The sequence below is a fragment of the Hakea prostrata genome, chromosome 2 (assembly GCF_041222555.1).
Source record: "Hakea prostrata isolate BN-2017 chromosome 2, UWA_Hpros_2, whole genome shotgun sequence".
NCBI lineage: Eukaryota > Viridiplantae > Streptophyta > Magnoliopsida > Proteales > Proteaceae > Hakea > Hakea prostrata.
In genome coordinates, this window is record NC_142601.1 from 3,841,380 (window position 1) to 3,862,989 (window position 21,610).

Genomic DNA, 21,610 nt, shown 5'->3' on the forward strand with positions numbered 1-21,610 from the left:
ACATCAATTGTAAACAACTAGATTAGATATTTGTTTAGATGATATAAAAACAATTATAAAAAGTAAATAATACCAAATCAAGAGTCAAAGATTGTGATCATCCTCCATGACACTTGTTTGTGGCTGTGGATGAAGAGTGATTTCTTCCTTCTGTCGGCCACAGGCCCACAGGACCTTCCTTTTGAAAAACCCTAATCTGCTAAGATATTTATTTACCCAAAATAGCCTAAGATATTTTCATGACAAAACCAGTCACCATCCACTAATCTTTTTCTCAAACAATCCAAACACCGTTAAAAGCCGACGTTAGTTCTAAGAAAACGACGTTTACCTGATTCTTAAGGTCTAAGGAGGCAATAGTATATTCTCTTCCACTTCGATTTTTTCGGAAAGATTTAAATCTTCTCGAGTCGAAAAAGAAAACCATTATGTGGGTTTAAGATGAGCCACGTGTGCAAGTCCAATATTTGACGGAATCGTCTAAGATTCGGATTATGCGGAAGTAACGCCTTCAGTTTCGAGCTATAGATTTTGTCCGCATCAACGGCAACCACGGCTTCGGTTCTTCCACGTAGGATATATTGCAATCCTATGTGGCAATTTGCAAGACTCTCCGAACCTCCATTTTCTTCCACATAATTTAATATCTTTGCTCCTTTCCTTCACTTCACTTCACTTCACCGTTTCTCCTTCAAGCTCGTCTGCAACAACGATGCTAAGTTAAACCATAACGCAATCCTGAATTCATATACTGATCTAAAAACTTAGGCATAAGCTCCTGATAATTCTAGCTTTTTGTAGTTCGTTTGCAAGATCAACCTACATGGTTGTTTAGTACATATATCCATTAATGGAGCTTCAGCGGCTTCTTCTTTCTGTTTTCCCAAGGTTATAGTTCTGGTTAGGTAACTAACTATTGTCATTTACTGTCTTTCAAAGTGAGATTTTATTTTAATTAGTTACTTTTTTATATAGAAACTCTAAGATGAGCACTTTTGAATTGATTGGTTTCTTTATTCATTTATGTATGTACCGGTTCCATCCATTTTGAACTGATATTAGGGTTTGTTTTTATCGTAGTTGATCTAATAACCTGCTTGAATCGTGCAAGGCAAGAGTGGATTTGTAGAGGTCTGAGTTCGACTCTCTTTGAAATCTGATTATGAGCTTACGTGTATCAATCCTTGTTACTGAGGTTGTGCTTCACTGCTTATCTTGCAATTTGCAGGTGTTCTGGGAATGAGACAAATTGATTGTTTTATGATTGTTTTCTCCAGCTCAGTCAATTGTTTTCCTCATCACCAGTCTTCTGAAATTGGTTGATGGGGAGTGTTTCTCTGGACAATGATGCTACTGAAACCAAAAGGTTTGGAGAGCTTATTAACCATGTGAATGGAATTAGGGACGGAATTGTGGGTGACAAGCAGGTTCTATTGGGAAAAAAAGAGTCAAGGGTTAACGAGGTTGCTGAGGATATAAACGGACATAAAGGGGCCATCCAGGCCCCGGCTATTGTGTCGCGACTGCAGCAACAGCCCCAGGGGCCAGTGTTTAGTTGGGAGAGGTTTCTACCTCTTAGGTCACTGAAGGTTCTGCTGGTGGAAAATGATGATTCAACACGCCATGTGGTCAGTGCTTTGCTCCGAAATTGCAATTATGAAGGTTAGTTGCTCTATTATGCTTGGCAGCAAGAGGCACTTTAATTTGATCCTCGACTTAAGATAGTGATTTCGGAGTCTATTGTGGAAGTGATACATACAATTTTTTTTTCTTCAGGTAAATACATATCATATTCATGACCATAACCTTTTTGTAGGTTTTCAGATGTTGCACAGCTCTCTTTTCCCCCTTATTGGCAAAAAAAGAATATCTTCATCTTATTAAACTCACTAGATCTCCTAGTGTGAAAATTGTTCTCTTTTCAGTTCGTTTTGACTTGTTTCTTGATTTTGATTTGTTACTAGCTTTTTCAGTGTATTAGTTTGTTTAGGGATCTTCATGCATTCAGTCCTCTACTTATTGTTACTCTAATGTGACTGGATTTTCTTTTACACCTGTTGCAGTGTATGCGCAAATTCTATTGTATCATTAGTTATATTAACTCATGTTGATAGATGTGGGAATTCACAAAAAGGGTTGGAATTTTTTCTGGTGGATTTAGGTATCCTTAATTTTCTCTGAATCATGTTCTATGCTATTAAAGGCTAAAACTAGATGCAATTCTTTAAATGAACTGATTTTCTGTTTACCAGCTTCATTTCGTGACATTTGGACTAGACAGAAGTAAATGATCTAATGAGTTACAGTGGACTAATTGGAACTTCAACCTGGTTTCAAATTTGTATCAGAATGTTGTCTTATGCATTTATATGTACTGCATTGATATTTAATTCCAGAATCATTTAATTCTTTAAGAGTGTCTTTTGTGATTGTTGTGTGTGGAACATTTTGGATTAAGAAAATTTAAGTAAGAGGTGACTTATGAGATCTTATATTATGTATCAAAGTAACATCATAATGATGGCATGGAACTTATATTTGATTAGTGACAAAAGCATCCATAGTTGTTCGACTCAAGCACATTCAGGTGTTCATACTTCTTCCCCTTTTCCAGTCTGAATTTTGACTTGGATCTTTACAGTGTCAACTGCTTCAAATGGTTTACAAGCGTGGAAAATCCTACAGGATCTGACCAATCGTATTGATCTTGTGCTAACTGAGGTAGTCATGCCTCATTTCTCGGGCATTGGTCTTCTATGCAAGATAATGAACCACGAAACTTGCAAGAACATTCCTGTGATTAGTGAGTGTTTTTTTCTTAATATCCCTTCATTTTTTTTTCTACCTTGAAAGTCCTGTTCTTTCTCTCATGGTTACCGGCAAAGTTGATTTGTTTAACTAGGCAGCCTGATGAGGTTTGTATGCAGTGATGTCATCAAATGATTCTATGGGTGTAGTCTTTAAGTGTTTGTCAAAGGGTGCAGCAGACTTTTTAGTGAAGCCCATTCGAAAGAATGAGCTAAAAAATCTTTGGCAGCACATTTGGAGGAGATGCCAAAGTGTGAGTTGCTTATTTGCTATACTGTTTCTATCTTTTGTTTCATTTCTTTAGTTTCAGATGAAATTTCTATACAATGTTCACAGTATGAGAAATTGGATCCTGGTTCAAGGCTGGTAAATATTGAAATAAATTTGTCACTGGCAAGCTTAGGGTTAAGCCATCATTTTCTTCATTTGCACTGACAGAATCTGTTGTGGTGAAGACAAATTTTCACCATATAAAAATGTTGCAGGGCCCGTTTCGGGGTCTAAATGCATCCAGACCAACGTTTTTTTGACGTTGGCCACTGCCGAGTTTTGGGCATTTTTGGGTGAAAGGGAAATTTGGTCTTTTTCCTTGAAGTAGGGTTTTCACTTGTATCTATATGTAGCATCTCTCAACAAATTGAGTAGGGTAGAAGATGATTAGGGTTGCATTCTGTTCTTCCTCTTCTTCATAGCAAAACCATCTTGCTCAGCCTTGGACGTAGTCTTCTGGTGAATCACAAAAATCTTGTCTGTGCATGTGGTTTTATGCAGTTTTGCTAACAAAATTTTCTTTTGGCAAGGATGACCTCACTTCTATAGCAATGAGTTCCAATTAAGAACCTCTCAGACTGCTCTAAAATTTTGGCTTATTTAATCACAATCTACATGACTAACGTGGTCATCATTTTTTGTATTTTTGTCTCATGTTGTGTTGCTTGATTTATTTTTCATCTTGTTCTTAGGCTGGTGATAGTGGAAGTGGAAGTGAAAGTGGTATACAGATACAGACTAAAAGATCTGCTAAATCAGAAAGTGTTGAAGAGTCTGGCAACAATACTGGTAGCAATGATGAAGATGACAGTTCAAGCATTGGTTTAAATGTTAGGGATGGAAGCAACAATGGAAGTGGCACTCAGGTATGGATCTGCCTACACCTTTTGATTGATGTGTTTGGATCTATTTCTGTTCTGTCTAATCTCATATTACATTTTAATGTGTCTGACTTGGGGACAGATATCTTCCTCAGTGACATTTTCAAGTAGTCAGGATTTAACTTTCTTATTTCTTGACAACTTCATAGAATAGCTGCTCTCAGTTTTTTAGTAATTTTCCTCATGAAAAATGAAAATCTGCACAGTTCATTTTCTCTTGCATTGGTTTGTCATCTAGTGTTGTTAAAAGTTAATGAGTAAAGGTTGGGTATTGTTTTAATTTACATATTCCGGCCTTTTACTTGATATAATATTATTTGATGGCCACAAACTTGGGTCGCTTTGGAAGCGTTTTGATCATGTTCTTATGTCATGAAATGAACACATTTCAAAATTTATAGTTACATGTTTTCTCTTCAAAATTTATCATTTTGCTGAAAATTATCCTGTTCAATCTTCACATTTTGTTGATACAAGTAGAACAGTTAGGACAGTGCATAGAGCTACATCGAGATACAAAGGATGAAGTGTAGGTCTGACAACTGTTTGCTTTGCCAAGTCATTAGCCACCTTTTTGACACTTTCGCAATTTCCTAAGCTGTCAATTCCCTAGAAGGCCTCAGTATATATAAACCACTCCAGAAGAGAAGAACAACTGAAAAGTCAGCTGTAAAGATCTCATTCGCCATAACAAGCCTTACATTACATGCAATCGGTAGTCCCAGCGTACTGTTGTTTAAAATTTTCCATTTGCATATAGAAGCTTCACATCCGTAAATATTTCCACTTATTTTGATGCTTCTCGAGATTCTACGAAATCACCAATCATCTTTGGCGCCTTCCTCTAGAAATTATCCTAAGAATTTTCATCTTCCCCCTAAACTGTGTTCCACCTTTTAGCTAATCACAATTGTGTGAGTCATAACTCAATATGTACCATCTTTCTTGAGGTCCATCCTGATGAAATTACCTCTCAAGTTTTGCAATCTCGGAAAGGGTTTGCTCTTTCACGAGTGACTTGAAGTGAGACTTCTGTTTTGTATTGATCATTCTGTTGCTTGTGAAACCACACATTTGAGTATTATTTTCTACTACCTATATCGATCTCTTGACTTAAGTCTCTGTTATGCCTGCCTCAAATTCTTGTACCCTGTTGGAAGATTGACCTACTTCGACATGACTGATTACCTGGTTTGTTGCTGGACTTGTTCTTCTTCTGAACTGCCTCAGATATTCTTAGTCATTCCCATTTTAGCCAAAGATAATGGAATTTTTAAAACGGGCTTCATCCAAAATTCCCAGAATGGCTTTTGAATGTTGGTTACCAAACCCCAAAGAGAAGAAAAGAGAGTATTAACTTCCTAAAAGGTCCATTTCATACAGGAGCTGAATGGATAGATAGGGGGTTATGGGATGGAGGAAGTGGGGGAAAGAGAGAGAGAGACCAAGCACTTCTACTAAACTTTCAGTTCAGAATTTTGCGATTCCAGACTATTTGCAATTGAGCTTTCGTCTTATTTGGGTTGGCAATTTTTCCCCCTAAAATCTGTTGGAGGGCGTTTTGGGAAAGGCGCTAAATCTCGAGCTGGGTTTTGGGAACAATTTGAGTCCATATTGGTCTCTTCTTTCCTTAGTAGAGTTCGATTTTAAGTCTGGAAATTTTCCCTATAAATAAAGAAGTATTTTGATGGAGATCCTCACAATGATAGAGGCTCCTCTAAATTTCTATTGCCTTCTCTTCTCTCCCCTGTTTTCTTCCATTCTTTTTGTTCATCTTCTTCCTCTTGATCTTTCTGGTTTACCACAGTTCACGGTGTCTTATGGATTCATTTCTTTCCACCTATACCTTAGTTTACATGCTATTAATTTTTTTCATTTTCCTGTATTAGTATGGTAAGTATCTAGCCAGATTACATTTTCACTCTCACATGTTCCATCAAAGTTCTTATAGATATGATACAGTTTTGTTTTTTAATCTCCAGTGGCTGGTGGTTAACGAGTTGAGAATTCTTGCCATTGCACTCTCTAAGATGAAGAAATTCTATAGATAAAATATGAGGTCCCAGTAAGAGTTTTTTCTTGCATCTCTTCTTCTGAATTGCTACTTAGCATGCATGGTACCATTGCCATAAACAAAGGGTTAGGTGCTTTCATCAAATACCTTGACGGCTCTAAAAATATTTATAGGGAAAAGAAAAACTGAAAAGAACCAGTACAGTGTTCTTCTTACAATTTTCTTTACTGTTGCTAGTGTGGTTTACATTGTTATGCTGGTTTGGTATGTCACACACATCTTAGAGAGAACAGAAATTCATTTCTGGAGAACACACTTACAGCTGCAAAAGGAACTTGTCTTCTGAAGCCAAATCCTGTCTGATGAAGTAGCCTTAATTTTCTTATTTCACATTCCAATCTACACAAGACACTATTGTGGATCAGACTAAATTCTTACTACCTTGAATACCTCTTTGAGTCTACTAAAACGACCATGATTCTTTTTTGCAGAGCTCCTGGACAAAGCAAGCAGCAGAAGTTGACAGCCCACAAGCTATATCACTGGGAAACCAAATAGGTGATCCTTCTGGTAGCACTTGTGCCCAGATTATTCATCCAAAGAAAGAAGCATCTGGCTATGAGTGGGCTCTGGATTCAAAAAGGGGAACCAAAGAACAAGATGTGCCACTTGGTATACGTGATTAAAAAATAAAATTTTGTATGTAGACATTTTAGTAGCTATTTTCCACACTAATCCATGCTGAAACCTGTTGGTTTTGTGTTTCAGACTCAGTTGCAATGGGGAAAAATTTGGAGATTGGAATATCTAGAACTTCAGAGTTACAACTTGAGTATCCAAGAGAGAAAATCCCTATTAACTTTGACAGCACAAAGCAGAATATATTTCCTGTACTGGACTGCAAGGACAGTGAGAATATACATGAGGAACTACTACGACTAGAAGGCAAGATGCCAATTGGCAAAATGATGTCCCAAGATGCTGAATATATGGCTACAGTTGACACCAGTACCAATCATCATTTGGAAACAAGAGTTTCTGAACTTCCCAGTGGCCTGTGCATGATCCCAGATATCAGAGATAAGACCCTATCCAACAGTAAGGAACTCCCATCGCTTGAACTTAGCTTAAAGAGGCTGGAGGGAGTTGGTGATGTTGGTGCTGCCACTCATGATGAATGCAACTTTCTGAAACATTCAGGACTTTCAGCCTTGTCTTGGTACGCATGGAACTTGTAGACCTAATAGTGCCATTAAATCCATTTAAGCTAGATTTAGAACAGGCTGGCTTTTAATTATCTATTTCATCTCTGTGAAGGTACAACACTGCTTCCACTGCAAATCAGGCTCCCAATGGGAACTCAGGAAGCTGTTCTCCTCTTGGTAATAATTCACAAGTACCAAAGACAGAACCAATGCACAAGTTTCATTCAAATGGAACTGTTCCAAATCATCAACCTAACGGGTATAGTAGCAACAATGATATGGGCTCCACGACTAAAAGTGCTTTCAGCGAGCATGCACTTTTCCGTGACAAGTCTGCTACCACAGCTGTAGGCAAATCTTTGCATCTCTCTGCCTCCCAGCCTTTGCAGAATGATCATATATGCCCTTCTCAGCAAGTCATACCCAAGAAGGCCAATGAGGGAGCATCAAACTTAGTGCAGACGCAATCGAAAGACTCAAATCCACAGATTCAAGTCCAGCATCACCATTATCATTACCACCACTATCACCACCATCTCCACAATAAGCAGCAACAGACACTGCCAGATCATAATGATAATTCATTTAAGAGCATGGCAGAAGCTGGTCAACGGTGTGGGTCATCCAATGTGTCTGATAAGCCTATGGAAATAAACGACAGTAACTGCAGCCTGGATGGTAGCACCTCAGGAAGCAACCATGGGAGTAATTGGCAGAATGTCACCAGCACTGCCATCAACACTGGAGGAATTAAAATGGAAAATGACAAGACAATAGTGGAAAATGGCGGTGCTGGTTGTGGTAGTGGGAGTGGGAGTGGGAGGGGAGTAGGATCGGAGTGGATCAGAAAAGGTCTGCACAAAGAGTGGCTGTCTTGACCAAGTTCCATCAGAAGAGGAAGGAGAGATGCTTTGAAAAGAAGGTAACTCATTTCGTACCTTTATGTTTCCTCCCAGGAGAAAATATAGCTGATAAAACCTACAACGGTTTATTGTACAGAAGTGGCTGTGCTCAACATTTGCCGTCTGCGTTAGAAATAATGACTTCCACGCTGGGAAAGCAATACCCAAAAACTAGCAAGACTGTAGAGTTAAATCTTTCCAAGGAAATATATGATTGCTGACAGGGACAGTGGATATAGTTTAGGGGAAGGGTTACAAAATGAGCTCATTTCACTCACAAGCTCACTGGTGGCTGGGATACGTTGGACTGTGCACCTATAAAAGACAAGCTCCAAGCTGCCTCTGACAGATGGTGCTCATGTCCTTCGAATTTCTCCATGATAAATTTCCCTCTATCCAATAAGTTGGCTCCTAGAGGTTCACAGCTAACTAAACTTAATGCTACATGCAGTTGTTCCTAATGTAATTCCACCGGCCAGGTGCTAATTCTGGTGTTTCAGATCATCTGGGTCCCCCAATTGATAATTAGATTCCTCATTCTCACTAATTTTGAAAGATCAGATGGAACTGTTCTCTGCTTTTCTGTTTCTTTTTTCAGGTCCGCTACCAAAACAGGAAGAAACTGGCTGAGCAGCGACCTCGTGTCCGTGGACAATTTGTGCGACAGGCAGCGTCTGAGCAGACCATCCGTGACACAGATTGCTAAGCCTACCCTTGTGCCTATACTGCTTGTGGAATTATGTATGTGAAATTAGCACTATTTATGGTTTTAGGGAGAGAGCTTGTTCCAGGACTTTCTAGCCCAGGAAGATTTGATAGCAAAGCAACTGCCTGAAGACCGAACTATTTGGCGTGATTAATACACCTCAGAGGCGCTGACATTAAGTATTTAATGTCTGTATACTTTGATGAATGCCATTACACAGAAGGTAGCTGGTTAGCCTCTATCCTTATTGTCATTCCTGCATTCCTGCTGTTGCAACAGGTAATGTTCTGAAAAAGGGTGTACCCAATGCATCAGGCTCCCACCACTGCTGATTTACAGGGTCTTTCCAGAATTCAGATTTGAACTCTTGACGATATGGTCACAATGCAGTAATCTTACAATTGCTGCAACTAGTGTTCGGACCATCCTAAACATGTTTTCCCTAATTCTGGCATCAGATGAAAGTAGGCTATATAAGCTTTCCATTCTATGTTTTCATTTATTTTGTGATGGAACATACTCCTATGTAATGTACTGCATGCTTTGACAATTTTCCCTCGAAACAATTTGTTTTGTGACTTGCATTATAGAAGCTAAACCATAGATCAACATGGTAGTTATAGCCACTGGTGAAGGTCAAAAAGGGAACTGATTGGCAAAAAATTGATGTACAGGTCTTTTAAATGTGAGATAATTTGGTTTGTCTATTCATTGCTCAGATGGAGTTGAAATTTTGTAGAAATTGAATACATTTGTGTTCTTGAAGTACCAGATCCAAAAGACCACTTTTGAGGCCTCGGGTTTGGAACTCCTCAACCGAGAAATAAAATAGAGGTAACACCAATTATGTTCTGTAACCATATTGAACTCAGAATTACCACCTTTGTAGCAATACATATATGGTAACGGTTTGAATCCGTTCACAAAAGAAGAAAATGATGAACCCGTTATGATCTGATAAGGACCATGAGAAAAGTGATGAAGATCATCATTGAATCTGATCCTTTATCATTTACCAGTAAAGAGGATCTGGTCTTTATCATTGACAGTCCAAAACACTTTGTTTGTCCTAATTTGTGTCTATAGTGAAAATCTGCTTGCGAACCCCCCTCTTTGTTGTCAGAGCAGTGCACTCATCTATCACCATAGTGGCTGAAATCAACAAAATAAAGACTATTAAAGATCTTAAGCACTTTAAAGTCAAAGCTTTTAACCACAACCTTGTATTTGACATCTGTGCACAACAGAAAGATGGCGGAGCGAAGGAAGAATTCATTTTTTGTAAAGGTACACTGAGTTACAGCACTCAAATGAATTAATCAATAATAAGTGGCTGAGAAAACAACAAAATTAAAAGACTATTAAAGATTTTTTTACAATTTAAAGTCAAAGCTTTTAACCACAACCTTGTATTTGGTATCTGTGCACAACAGAAAGATGGCGGAGCAAAGGAAGAATCCCCGATCATTTTTTTTTAGGGTGAACCACAGAGTTCACCACAGCCAACCAATTCAAAATTAAACATACGTTTGAATATTTTCAAATTTGAAATTTAATGAATAAATTAAATGTCTTTCTGATTATACTTTTGAAAAGTCATCGTAAAGAAGACAAGTGCATAGTACATTAATTAGGGTGTGAAATTAAAAAGAAAAAAAATAATAAAATCAATGCAGGGTTGGTAGAGTCAGTGGTCGAGCCACGTTGGGACTGGAGGAGGATTTTTTGAAATGGTAAATATCCTTGTTTTTCTCCTTATTTCTCTATCTTTAAATGTGAAATACTACTATTTGGCCCCCTCCAAAAATTAAAAATAAAAATTTAAGATAAAGATAATGGGTACAAATTTTATTCATAATCTTTATTTAATGGTTATCATTAAATCCCTAATTTTAAGGAATAAAATGTTAAATTCTAATTAAAAACTAACTCAGGATCCATGAATTTCTCCTTATATATTATCTCCTATTTTTATTTCTATTTATTCTCTCATGAATCTTTTTTATTCCTATTTTTTCTCTTTTTTTTTTTCTCACATGTCTCACAAAATATTGAAGTAGTTAGTGAACTTCAGAATTTTCCTAAATCTTCTCCACATCAGGTATTCATTCTCTCATTCTCAAATTATTCCTTTCTCTCTCTCACAATAACGAATTTTCTATTAATTTACCAAATTTTTAGTGTAGACTCCACATTAAAATATAATAATATATTCTGAGATGGAACCTATAGTGGGTCCCACATTGGCCCACATACATTTGGCCCCCCAATGTTCAATCCTGGCTCCGCCCCTGGGTAGAGTGGTAAGATCAATACTTTTCAGTGGAGATGTCATGGGTTGGACTCTTGCGGACGACAAAGCTCCCTCTGAGGATGTAATCGAGGTGGGCAAAAACTGGTCCGGATGAACCTCAGACACCCAAATTTATCTTTTTTCACTTTTCCCCTTCTCCATTAGCTAGCTTCCTACAAAAGGGTAAAAAATTACAGTGAATAGTGTTATGAATGAAAGTTATCGATTTTTTTTTTTAAGTTTGTATTTTTATTGTACATTACTGTAGTAGGTATATCGATCTATAGAAAACCGAAAAATAAAAGAGATATCATTCATGGATTTTCATGATTGAGAATTGAAAATCATTCACATAAAAGAGAAAAGGAAAAAGGAAAAATAAAATTTTCTATCAATGGTAATTGAGTAGCTAATGTGCCACACAGCTCACTTCCAAATGTCAACCGACATTTCAAACCCTTTATTTCCTATGTGATGGTAGCTATGCTTTTTAGGTTTGAAACAAATGAAACCAGCTAAAAATTATACAAGAAAATGATAAACCAATGACCGATTGATGGATTACATGTTTTGTTTTTATATAAAGAAACAGCTGACATGGAGAAACACTAGGTAGGCCTAAAAGTTCCAGTGCAAGTTGTGCCAGAAAAAAGGATCTGTGAACTCAACTGAGCTAAGATCCAAAACCACTGGAGCACTCTCTTGCCAGAAAAAAAAAGTTTCATTCTCTTTCACTTTTAAAGGTAGAGATCTCTGTGTTTTCCTGATGAAAATTTCTATTTAAAAGTATATCTAACGATGAGTGGGAATGAGAAGATCAGAACTCTGGAATCTGGATATGGTTGTGTCACCTTTTGGCCTTAGCTAACAATGGCCAGGTAGGAATACCCACTCCTATAGTTTCATATGAGTACTGATAAAATGGGTCACAGGCAAAGGTTCGAAAAATTGCTTTGTGTCACTGTTGGTGACACTACCGACACTGTAACATATCCCAATATGTCGGGCAACATTTGCAGGAGTATCGATGAAAAATTGACCCCTAGTTTTAAGGGGTATTTGGGGTCATTTTAATTTGAATTTTGTTGTGTAGCTTAATTTAAGGCCAATAAATACACTAGGTGCATTATTTTGACCTAAGACATCACCTAAACTAATCTTCTTAATTGACACATGTTTGATTGTATGCGAGCGAAACTGGAAATCTGAAAAAATTGCAGATTTGTATGAAATCCCGTTTGATTGACACAAACAATATAATAGTTGGCGATAATGAAGCAAGATGTACTCGTGAACGTCGAAGATCGGAGCAAAATATGGTTAAAATGCAAGAAATAGGAGAGAGAAGCGAAATTGACGATATATATATCGTTGACCTCGTGTCAGAAGGGGGTGTCATGTCACCCCACTTCGACATTGCCGATATATTGCCGACACTTCGATCCATGCTCGCAGGTAGAATCTCAATGGATCTGATGTGGACTCTATACTCATTGTATAGTGAAAAAACGTGAAGAGAGCGCATATCTCTTCCTTGACGGCAAAAAAGCTTCAATCTTGCACACACATCTCTCCCCTGACAGCAAAAAAACTTTAGTCCTTGCCTTGCAAGATCTCGACTGAAATTTCGATCCGACGGTCCAGAATGTCTCACTAAACGGTCATGCGCAAGACTAAAGCAAAGTCCAGAAAAATGTTTCAGAATTTAAAATTAATTTACACTAAATAAATATGAACCCAACATGAATGAAGTGTTTCGGCATAACCCAAATCAAGATCTAATCAATTTGATAAATCTAATGGTAATCAAGATCTGATGAGTTTGATCAATCAATAATTCAAGATTAGTTGTTGGTACAGATTTGCAGCAGCAGCTTCACGTGCTAGTTGCAACCTAAATAGTTAGTTTGGTCAGACCTCCCAACTAACTTTCCAATGTTCACCTGCTCTTTTATTGGAAGTCTCAATTCTGAACCACCACATGACGTGGTTGACTGTTGCTGGTTGTTGCCGGTTGCTCCTGCTTCCAATATCCACCACACCCATATATATAAATATATATTCCCCTTTTATTTGTTTAATCTATTTAATCAACTGCATTATATATATATATACATATATTACTTAATTAATCTCAATTATCTCTTCCTTCTTCTCCTCCTCCAATCATTCTCTAGATTTGGAATTAGATTCTCTACTAAATCTTCTAGTAAAAGTAACCAAGTTATGGGTAATCACCAAAAAGGGAAAGAATATTATGGGTTCAACTAATAATGTATTTCATTTAAGGTTGCAGTAAGATCTAGTTGGGGTTTTAGATTTCTAAAACCCTAATCCTCATCTTCATTTTTAGAATTAAATCGAATAAAACCGAATCATATCAACTATTAAATTCAAATTTTGACTTTTCGTTGACCGTGATCCTATAATTTTAACCGTGTTTTTATTTATTTTTATTAAAAATGCATACTTTTTTTTTACTGCTATCTTATATTGTCAAAAATATTTTTACTTGATGACAAAAAAGGTCAAGCTAAACAACCCTAATTGAGTGTTTTTTTAATGTTATTATTAAAAAGGTTTTGATTTTTTTATATATTATTTATCATATAAAGTCGAATCCATGTAAAAAGATTTGATTAAATTTTTTCTATATAAACCATTGTGCTTCCTTTTTACTTATGCTTGAAACTGACAAAAAACACTTCCTAGGAAAAATTAAGTTTGATCTAAGTCTATTTCAAAATTTTTTATTTTCAAAGTTCATTCTGAATGATCTTCAGGTGATATTACCGACCAACCTAATCTATTTTTTATTTTTTTCATCTCTAGGAATGTATAATCAGGACAACAAGCTTCTATCACTCTGGGATTTTGTTTTGGTAACCTATTATTCTGGGATTTGAGAAATATCAAAATGGTAAGATAAGGTAAGAAGGGGTAAAAGAAAAGCTGACTTGATTGAGCCCAAGTCAACTTTAATGAACTCATTCTGCACACCAACTTTCTGGGTTCCCTTCTCTCTCTCTCTCTCTCTCTCTCTCAGAGTCTCAGTGGCCATTCAACCACTGCTGCTATAGAAGCTCAAACTTTGAAACAGACGTTTCCTATACTTTCTACTCTACACTGTACTCGAGAGTATTTGGGTCTCTGTGTATATGCTTTATCCCTAAACCCTTTCCTCAACATCTGCTCTAAGATTCATCTCTGCTACTGTTTCTCTATCTATCTCTCTAGCCCTCATTGGTTGAGTAGAGAAAAAAGTGGTATGACTTTAAGGGCCCTTTTGTTGTTATCATTACATACCCAAAACCACCATATCTTCATACTTCCGAGGTTCTAAGTAGCTATTTTTTTGTGAAAATAAGTGGGGGAAGAACTCATGATTTCGTCAGTACTTCAATGGGTTTTGTTTTTCTTTTCTTTTTACAGTATGGATGTACTTTCTCCTGTCTAAGTTAATTCTTTTCTTCTTGTTTGGAAATGTAGAAGGTGGGAAGTTGCAGAACAAGCGGTGAATGGTTGTCCACTGAAAACAGATGCTGTGGTAGCTAGCTTTCTTACTGTGTTAGTTTCTTCCTCTTCTTCTTCTTTCCATTTCTTTTCCTTTACTTTCTTACCCTGCTGCTTTAGTACTAATGAACTTCATAGTTTTGTTCCGTGGTGAATCAGTTCTCCTGTTACTCGATTGTTTTTGCTATTACTACTTGAGTTTCTTTACTTCTCTCAACTGCAGTCAAAAGGAGTTTTCTTTCCTGTACCTGTTTCGGCTTTAATGATTTGAGTAAGGAATACGGGCAAAGGGGTTTTCTCCCTGCTTGGTATATCTTGATTGGTGTGTAACTGTGCATTGTTGATTAACACTTCTTAATGATTTTAGTTGTTGGTTGTGAACTAGAGCCAGTGATAGATGTATAGTTTCTGAGGCACAAACATAGGCTAGCTACACTATTCCTCTTAGTTGGGCAACTTAAGTATAGCATAGCTGGGTTGTAGAAAATGGTTGATTCCTTTATCCTATCCTGTCCTTAATTAATATACACCCCAATATCAGAATGCTCTACTGAAACTGGGTGGCTAAGTTCCATTTATTTCATCTTCATTTTTTAAGCAACCTGGAATGAGAAGACTCAGAACTGATGACCTTAGGTTTTATCATTAGAAATGAAGGTTTTGTGCAAACCCCTGAGCGCCACCTTCAAGCGTGGACTAGCATGTACTTGAGAGGAAAATCCAACTCCTTTTCTATTAAAATTATATATGTGTAAGAGATCAGTATCTTTGTCTTTTTGTGAACAGACACCATGGATTTGGAATTCTTTAAGCATTTGGGAAATTTTTATTGTTTGGAAAGTAAGCTTGCTGAAGATGGGAGGTATCTAATGTCATCTCCACTAGGATTTTTCAAAGGTTTGCTGGACCTATTGTTCTTGAAGCTTGCATGGAGAAGGGAAGGGAATGTATCTGCCAGGGGTAAAGTAGGAAGGTCAGGGTAGAGACAGGAAATTTCAGGACATTTTCAGTCAGTTTGAGAGGTCTCAGCATTCAGTCAGTTGGTGCTAAGGTTATTTCTATTTAAGAGGTTGAGTTGTTTTTATGGGCTCAATTGCTTTTGACTTCTTTGATCTCATAGCATTATTTTCAGAAGTTGTGTTTTGTTCAATTGTATCAAGGGTTCTAAAAAACTTAGGCAGGGAATGATTATGCATTGAGTCTTTCTTAACATTGAAGCTAAATTCTTGTGTGTTAACTCTTTATCTTTTATGTTGTTTCCACCTGCCTGGAACAGGATGATTAGTTTGAAACAGGGGAGGGCCCTAGGTTGGGGGATATCCCCCCACCCCAAAACAAAAAGAAGAAGAACAATGGCTGAAGCATGTAACAGGAAAGGAATTCCTTAAATGAGCAAAAACCAATTCTTTCATGGCTGGAGCATATAACACTCAAATAAATGTTTATCAGTTTTGTCAACCACTAGTATTAATAAAACTTGTTACTAACTTAAAATACCAAGAAACCCAATTCCCACTCCTACACTATATAAACATTACAAGATAATTACTAACTTAAATACTAAATGACCCAATTCATACTGTTGAGCTAAATCAATTTCCAAAAAATAGAAATCTAGTTGCAGACTAAATCCCATCATTGATATGTCTGATTGTGCAGTAGTTGGGTTGAGGAAGATTTTATGGGAGCATTTTTTTTTTGTGTGGCTTTTGATATTTCTCTGGACTTGGTATGTCTTTATTACATGATTAAGAAGCTTTGTTGTTCAAAATATGATGCACTTTGTATCTGTTTTTTCATGGTTTGAAGCCTTTCGAAATACTACTTGTAAACAATGAACATTGATGTTGTACCCCAAGGCTTTTCTCTTTTTGAGTCATCTCATCACCTTTTTTGCTTTCTGAGTCATCCAACACGAAATCTAGGTGACATGAATCTTCAACTTAGCAGCATGGTTGGAAACTCGGAATGGTTTCATATGTTTGCTGAGGCATTGTTTTCAGTCATACATTATGAATTTTCAAAATATGGATTCCAAAACCACAATGCAATTATGTATTATACCCATGGTACCATATGTCAGCGATATATCGCCGTGTCGATGGGACCCAACACGACACGAGACGCCGACACGATATTTACCAAATGTCTGCGATATATCGCTAATGGCCGATTTTTTGGGTATTTTTTCTTTTTTTTTTTTTTTTGTCAAATAAATTTTTTCAACGATTATATACGAAATTAGGGCGAAAGGTAAGGTTGATTGATCCAAACACATAAAGTAAGGTAAGATTGATTGAAAATTTGAATTGCATAATTAGAAATCGATAAGATTGATTGAAATTATAATTAGAAACAAATATGTAATTGAAATTATGTAAGCTTGATTGAAATTATAATTGAATACAAAAATATAATTTAAATTATAAAGTAAAGTTGACTAAATCTATAAATTTATAATTAGAAATCAAATCATAAGATAATATTTATATCTTCTAATATAATTGCTATTTATATAAAAAAAAATGATCGAAATCATTCAAAATGTCGCCGAAATATCGATGTGCACCAGAGCTTTAAGATTCGTTTGCACCAATTTTTTGTTGTGCCTGTGAGTGGATTTTAATATTAAGATAATGTAAAGTCAATATTGAATAAATGAAACAGTGAAAGATTTTAGAGGGCTTGTCGCTCACAATGGAAATGCTAGAGCAACAGTGTAATTGACAAATCCTAGAGATTGTCAAAATCTAAAAGCTTGAACAATATTTATATTGCATGGAAGTTTGAACCCATTAAACAGTGTCAATTGTATTTGCATTTTCTCCTCTTGTGATATAGTGTTTAGCAATTTTTGCAGGGCTGTAGGTTTCCATTTTGAGCTAAAAACTGCTGGAGCTGAAATGTCAAGAATAAACTTCACATGCAGCCAATGATCAGTTTTCTATATCAAGCTCCTATCACAGATTGCCCCATCTCACCCTGCTATATGGGGATCCTGATCAGTGGCTAGTTGTTTCTCGCAAAGCTGTTGGTATTAGTGGCAGGACATGAACCAAACGATCTTGGAGACTGATGCTTGTTTCTTATCATTAATAATGGAAGTTAAAGAGGCAGAAAGAGTGGTTATAGCCAAGCCAGTTGCTTCAAGACCTTGTTCCAGTTTCAGGTCCTTCACAGAGCTTCTTACGGGTGCCATTAATGCCTCACCTCCTTGTTCATATTCTGAAACTGTAGTGGCTGCTATCAGACCCAAGACAGTGAGGTTGAAACCAATGGCAAATCATGTTTTGGGTGGTGATGTGGTTTCATCTCAGGTTTTTCTCTTTGCCCCTTTCTTATTGGTTTTTATTTACCTATTTGTTTCCTGTAATGAAATCTGTGCTCCTTTAACACGCCAAATTCCACAGGGAGAGGCTTCTGAAATTGCAATTCGCATGTCATCTAATAACACTTCAGAACAAAGCAGCAAACCTACTGTGGTATACAAACCCTTGGCAAAGGTTGTATCAAGGACAACTGCATCACTCATATTAAATCAGGTCTCTCTCTCTCTCTCTGTACAATTTTTTTTTGTGTGTGTGCATGCATGGGGAAGGGAGAATGGCCTTCTAAAGTGGTCTTCTAGATCCTGTTGCTGCTTGACTTCACCCCTTTTGGCAGCTTGAAGGAGGGATAATCCTCCTGAGCCAGGCCAAACCTCAGATGGGGTATCAATCAAAGTGCTAGTTTGTATGACCTTACAGTTGAATTTGCTGTTTATTATTTCATCCCTCTGCAATTGGCCTGTTGCCATGTGGCATAAGAAAAGAGGTGGTTGAGGGGTTTGACACCCTAGTTGCCATTGTGTAATAGCAAGTCATTTTTTTCATTTTTTATTAAGCTGACTGTGAAACACTGAAACCCATAATTATGTATGTCTAATTGTGAAACTATTTGCCAAAAAGGGACAAACTTTGCCTTGCTTCTTCATTTCAGAAGAGTTATTTGAGATTTAAAATGTAATGAGACTGAAGTGTTTTTTTTTTTCTTTTTCCCCCAGCAAAGCCTTGATTTCATCCATCAGAAAGCACTAGCACCAGAGCATTCACAGTTTCCACAAGAAGACCAAGCAAAACACAGTTCTGAAACCCATCTTACTTCAAATCCTACTCCAAAATTAAAATCACAAACGGAAATAAACCACATAACTGAGCTGTCAAAGATGGCATTACATAACTTGCAAGATAGTCAGAAAGGTCTACTGCCCACGAGTAGTGGGGATCGAGTTTCTTATGATGGATATAACTGGAGAAAATATGGGCAAAAGCAAGTGAAAGGAAGTGAATACCCTAGGAGTTATTACAAATGCACACACCCCAGTTGCCCTGTGAAAAAGAAGGTTGAGCTATCATTTGACGGACAGATTGCAGAAATTGTCTACAATGGTGAGCACAATCACTCAAAGCCTCAGGCTCCTAAACGTCCCTTAGCAGGATCACAAGATCATGGATTTGTTCCTGATGGGACTGCCAAAGATACCAGCAATCCTTTATGGAGTAACACTCTTAATGAACTTAATGAAGGATCCGAAGGTAATATAGAGAATCCGAGTGAATTAGGCCTATCAGTCTATCCTATTTATCCAGGCAAAGGTCTTGATTCTTATGATCCTGCTGGAAGTGGAGCATTTAATATTCGTATTGGGACTCCTGATAACTCCTGTGGCCATAGTGGGGATATTGAGGATGGAAGCAGGGGAGTTGATGCTGGTAGCCATGAACCCAAGCATAAGCGGAGGTAATGAGCTTAACTAAATTTTTTGAATTACTTGTATATGAAAATGAGAAGCCCCTTCTGCTGTTCCTTGGATCTATAAAGAGGCTTCAGTGTTTGTTGCGAAATGATTCACTATATTGTTCAAGGAACAGAAATCTGATATGTTCTACGAAATTACGAAGGTGGTTATTCTACTTAGTTTAAAGAATTTTCAGCATCCACTGTTCTAACACAAGAATAAGATATTAATGAAACTCTCTGGGCTTTTTGTGTTGATTATCTTAGTTGTGGAATATGTCATTGCCCTAGTTATGTATTTCCTTGTTTTTTGGATGCGTGCAACTACTGATGTTGATACCTGCTCTCTGATTCAGGAAAGTTGAACATCAGTCCAATGAGTCAGGGGTAGTAGGAGAAAGTGTAATAGAACCTCCTGGTGTAATTCAAAATTCCATGGACTCTGAGACAATTGGTGATGGCTTTCGTTGGAGAAAATATGGACAAAAGGTTGTGAAAGGAAACCCACACCCTAGGTATGTACTCATCTTTTGGTCTTATTTCTTCTGTGGTTCATCCCCTAGGTGAACTTGTGCCAATATCTTCTAAGAAGGAAGTTTTACCTTTGCATTCTTTCCATCATGCACCTACAAATTCAAGTACACTGTATCATTTTGTTACTTATAGAATAAGTTGCTGGAGCCTGGGGGTTACAATTGCATTTCCACTGTTATTTTTCTTGTTAAATTATCCAACCCAAAAGCTCAAACTATTAGGTGGAGAGGTTGAATTGGCATTTGAAGTCAGTCATCCAAGGTCTGCACATAGTTGGGATCATTCTCAACAATCTCCTCCCAAAGTGTTGCTCCTGTTTTTGGGTGGGCAGGTACAGATTTTATTTGGGGCCCTTCTTTTGGATGGATGCATATATCATTAATGCTGAGCCAAGCTGCTCTAGCGCGATTTTATCATTTCCAACCCAAAGTCTGGAGTTATTATCAAGAGTCCCAAGATGCATTTTTTGTTTTTAGGACTTGTGTTTCTTTCAAAGTTCATACTTTCTGTTATAGATTTGCATGTGTTTTGTTTCTGTATTCCAATTTTTATTTTCTTCTTTCAAGTTTTACTTAACCGAATATATCTGTCCATATACTGTTCTTGCAGAAGTTACTACCGATGTACCAGTCCCAAATGCAATGTGCGCAAGCATGTAGAGAGGGCATTAGATGATCCTAAAGCTTTCATCACAACATATGAAGGAAAGCATAACCATGATATGCCCATGATTAAAAATGTGAATACAGTGGCCTCTGACCCAGATTCACTGCCCCCTGCTAACAAATCCAGAAGGAAGTAGAATTTGACTTTGACAATTGAGCTGCCAAAACTGTGGCAGGAAGAGTTCAATAACAACATAAAGATAATATTTTCTTCCCTATTTCCAAGAATCTACATGAGAACTGGTTAAGTTATCAGGTGCCCTCCATGTTTTAGTTTTAATTTCAGAAAACTTTTCTGTATATTGTTCTTTTCTCTTCTTCCATAAAAGTGGCTTTTCTTGCTGCTAATAGGTATATCTAATGAGTTAAGTGGTTCTAATCTAGCCCAGATTTCTCTTTTCCACCGGCTGTTTTAGCTGATTAGTATATTCTCCAATTGTTATTGCACACAATCTCTCAAGTTTCAACTCATCCATTAAACATCTAATATTAGATTTTGTTGCAATTCCATCATGCTTCATTTCAAGTCCTAATCTTATTTGAACCCAAGTGGCCAGGGACATATTAGGATCCGAAAACTGGGTTTTGAAAGCTATGATCAACATCAAAGATCATCACAAAGGAAACGCCACTGCATTTTTTTTTCTTCCAGGTTTTATAATATTTACAAGCAATCGATGTCATCACTTAATTATCAAACAAAAATTTAATCTCATCAATTACCCAATTCATTTATTTTGATGACAAGTTGATAGCCGAGTCAACAATGGCTTTACATCAAAACCAAGAAGAAGTGAATAAATCGTTACCTCACTCAGTGTGGTTGTGTGATCAAGCAACCAGCCTCATATTATTATTATAATTTTCTTATACAACTGATGTGTTAAACTCTCTCCACCTTACAAGCCACCATCTTTCTTTAATTATTAGAAAATTATACACGACTTGCCTAACTCAGCCTATGATAATTACGCTTGATTAATTATAAATCATTAATCGTGAGGGTTGGATCATGGTTCAAGGAAACTGAAACCAAATTGAAT

The 21,610-nt window shown here is 37.0% G+C and overlaps 2 protein-coding genes across 4 annotated transcripts; both read left to right on the forward strand.

The window, feature by feature from the left end:
* The first annotated feature begins 649 nt into the window (after positions 1 to 649).
* Positions 650 to 9,435, forward strand: LOC149023328 (two-component response regulator-like PRR73). Its single transcript, XM_089143865.1, is given in 11 exon segments — positions 650 to 905; positions 1,081 to 1,131; positions 1,229 to 1,662; positions 2,642 to 2,803; positions 2,928 to 3,061; positions 3,771 to 3,944; positions 6,465 to 6,645; positions 6,742 to 7,192; positions 7,291 to 8,002; positions 8,005 to 8,100; positions 8,679 to 9,435. Coding segments are annotated over 9 exon segments (2,358 nt in total). The 5' UTR covers positions 650 to 905; positions 1,081 to 1,131; positions 1,229 to 1,322; the 3' UTR covers positions 8,787 to 9,435.
* Positions 9,436 to 14,081: 4,646 nt separating this feature from the next.
* Positions 14,082 to 21,170, forward strand: LOC149023329 (WRKY transcription factor 44-like). Of its 3 annotated transcripts, none has more exons than XM_089143867.1 (7): positions 14,082 to 14,469; positions 14,569 to 14,646; positions 17,453 to 17,909; positions 18,003 to 18,134; positions 18,635 to 19,371; positions 19,725 to 19,883; positions 20,512 to 21,170. In XM_089143867.1, the coding sequence occupies exons 3-7, from the start codon at positions 17,643 to 17,645 to the stop codon at positions 20,702 to 20,704; spliced, it is 1,488 nt and encodes a 495-aa protein (XP_088999993.1). In that variant the 5' UTR covers positions 14,082 to 14,469; positions 14,569 to 14,646; positions 17,453 to 17,642; the 3' UTR covers positions 20,705 to 21,170. The 3 variants fall into 3 exon arrangements, with proteins under 3 accessions (XP_088999993.1, XP_088999992.1, XP_088999995.1); XM_089143866.1 differs by having other exon boundaries at positions 14,082 to 14,345; XM_089143869.1 differs by having other exon boundaries at positions 14,082 to 14,345; positions 14,572 to 14,646.
* Positions 21,171 to 21,610: the final 440 nt, after the last annotated feature.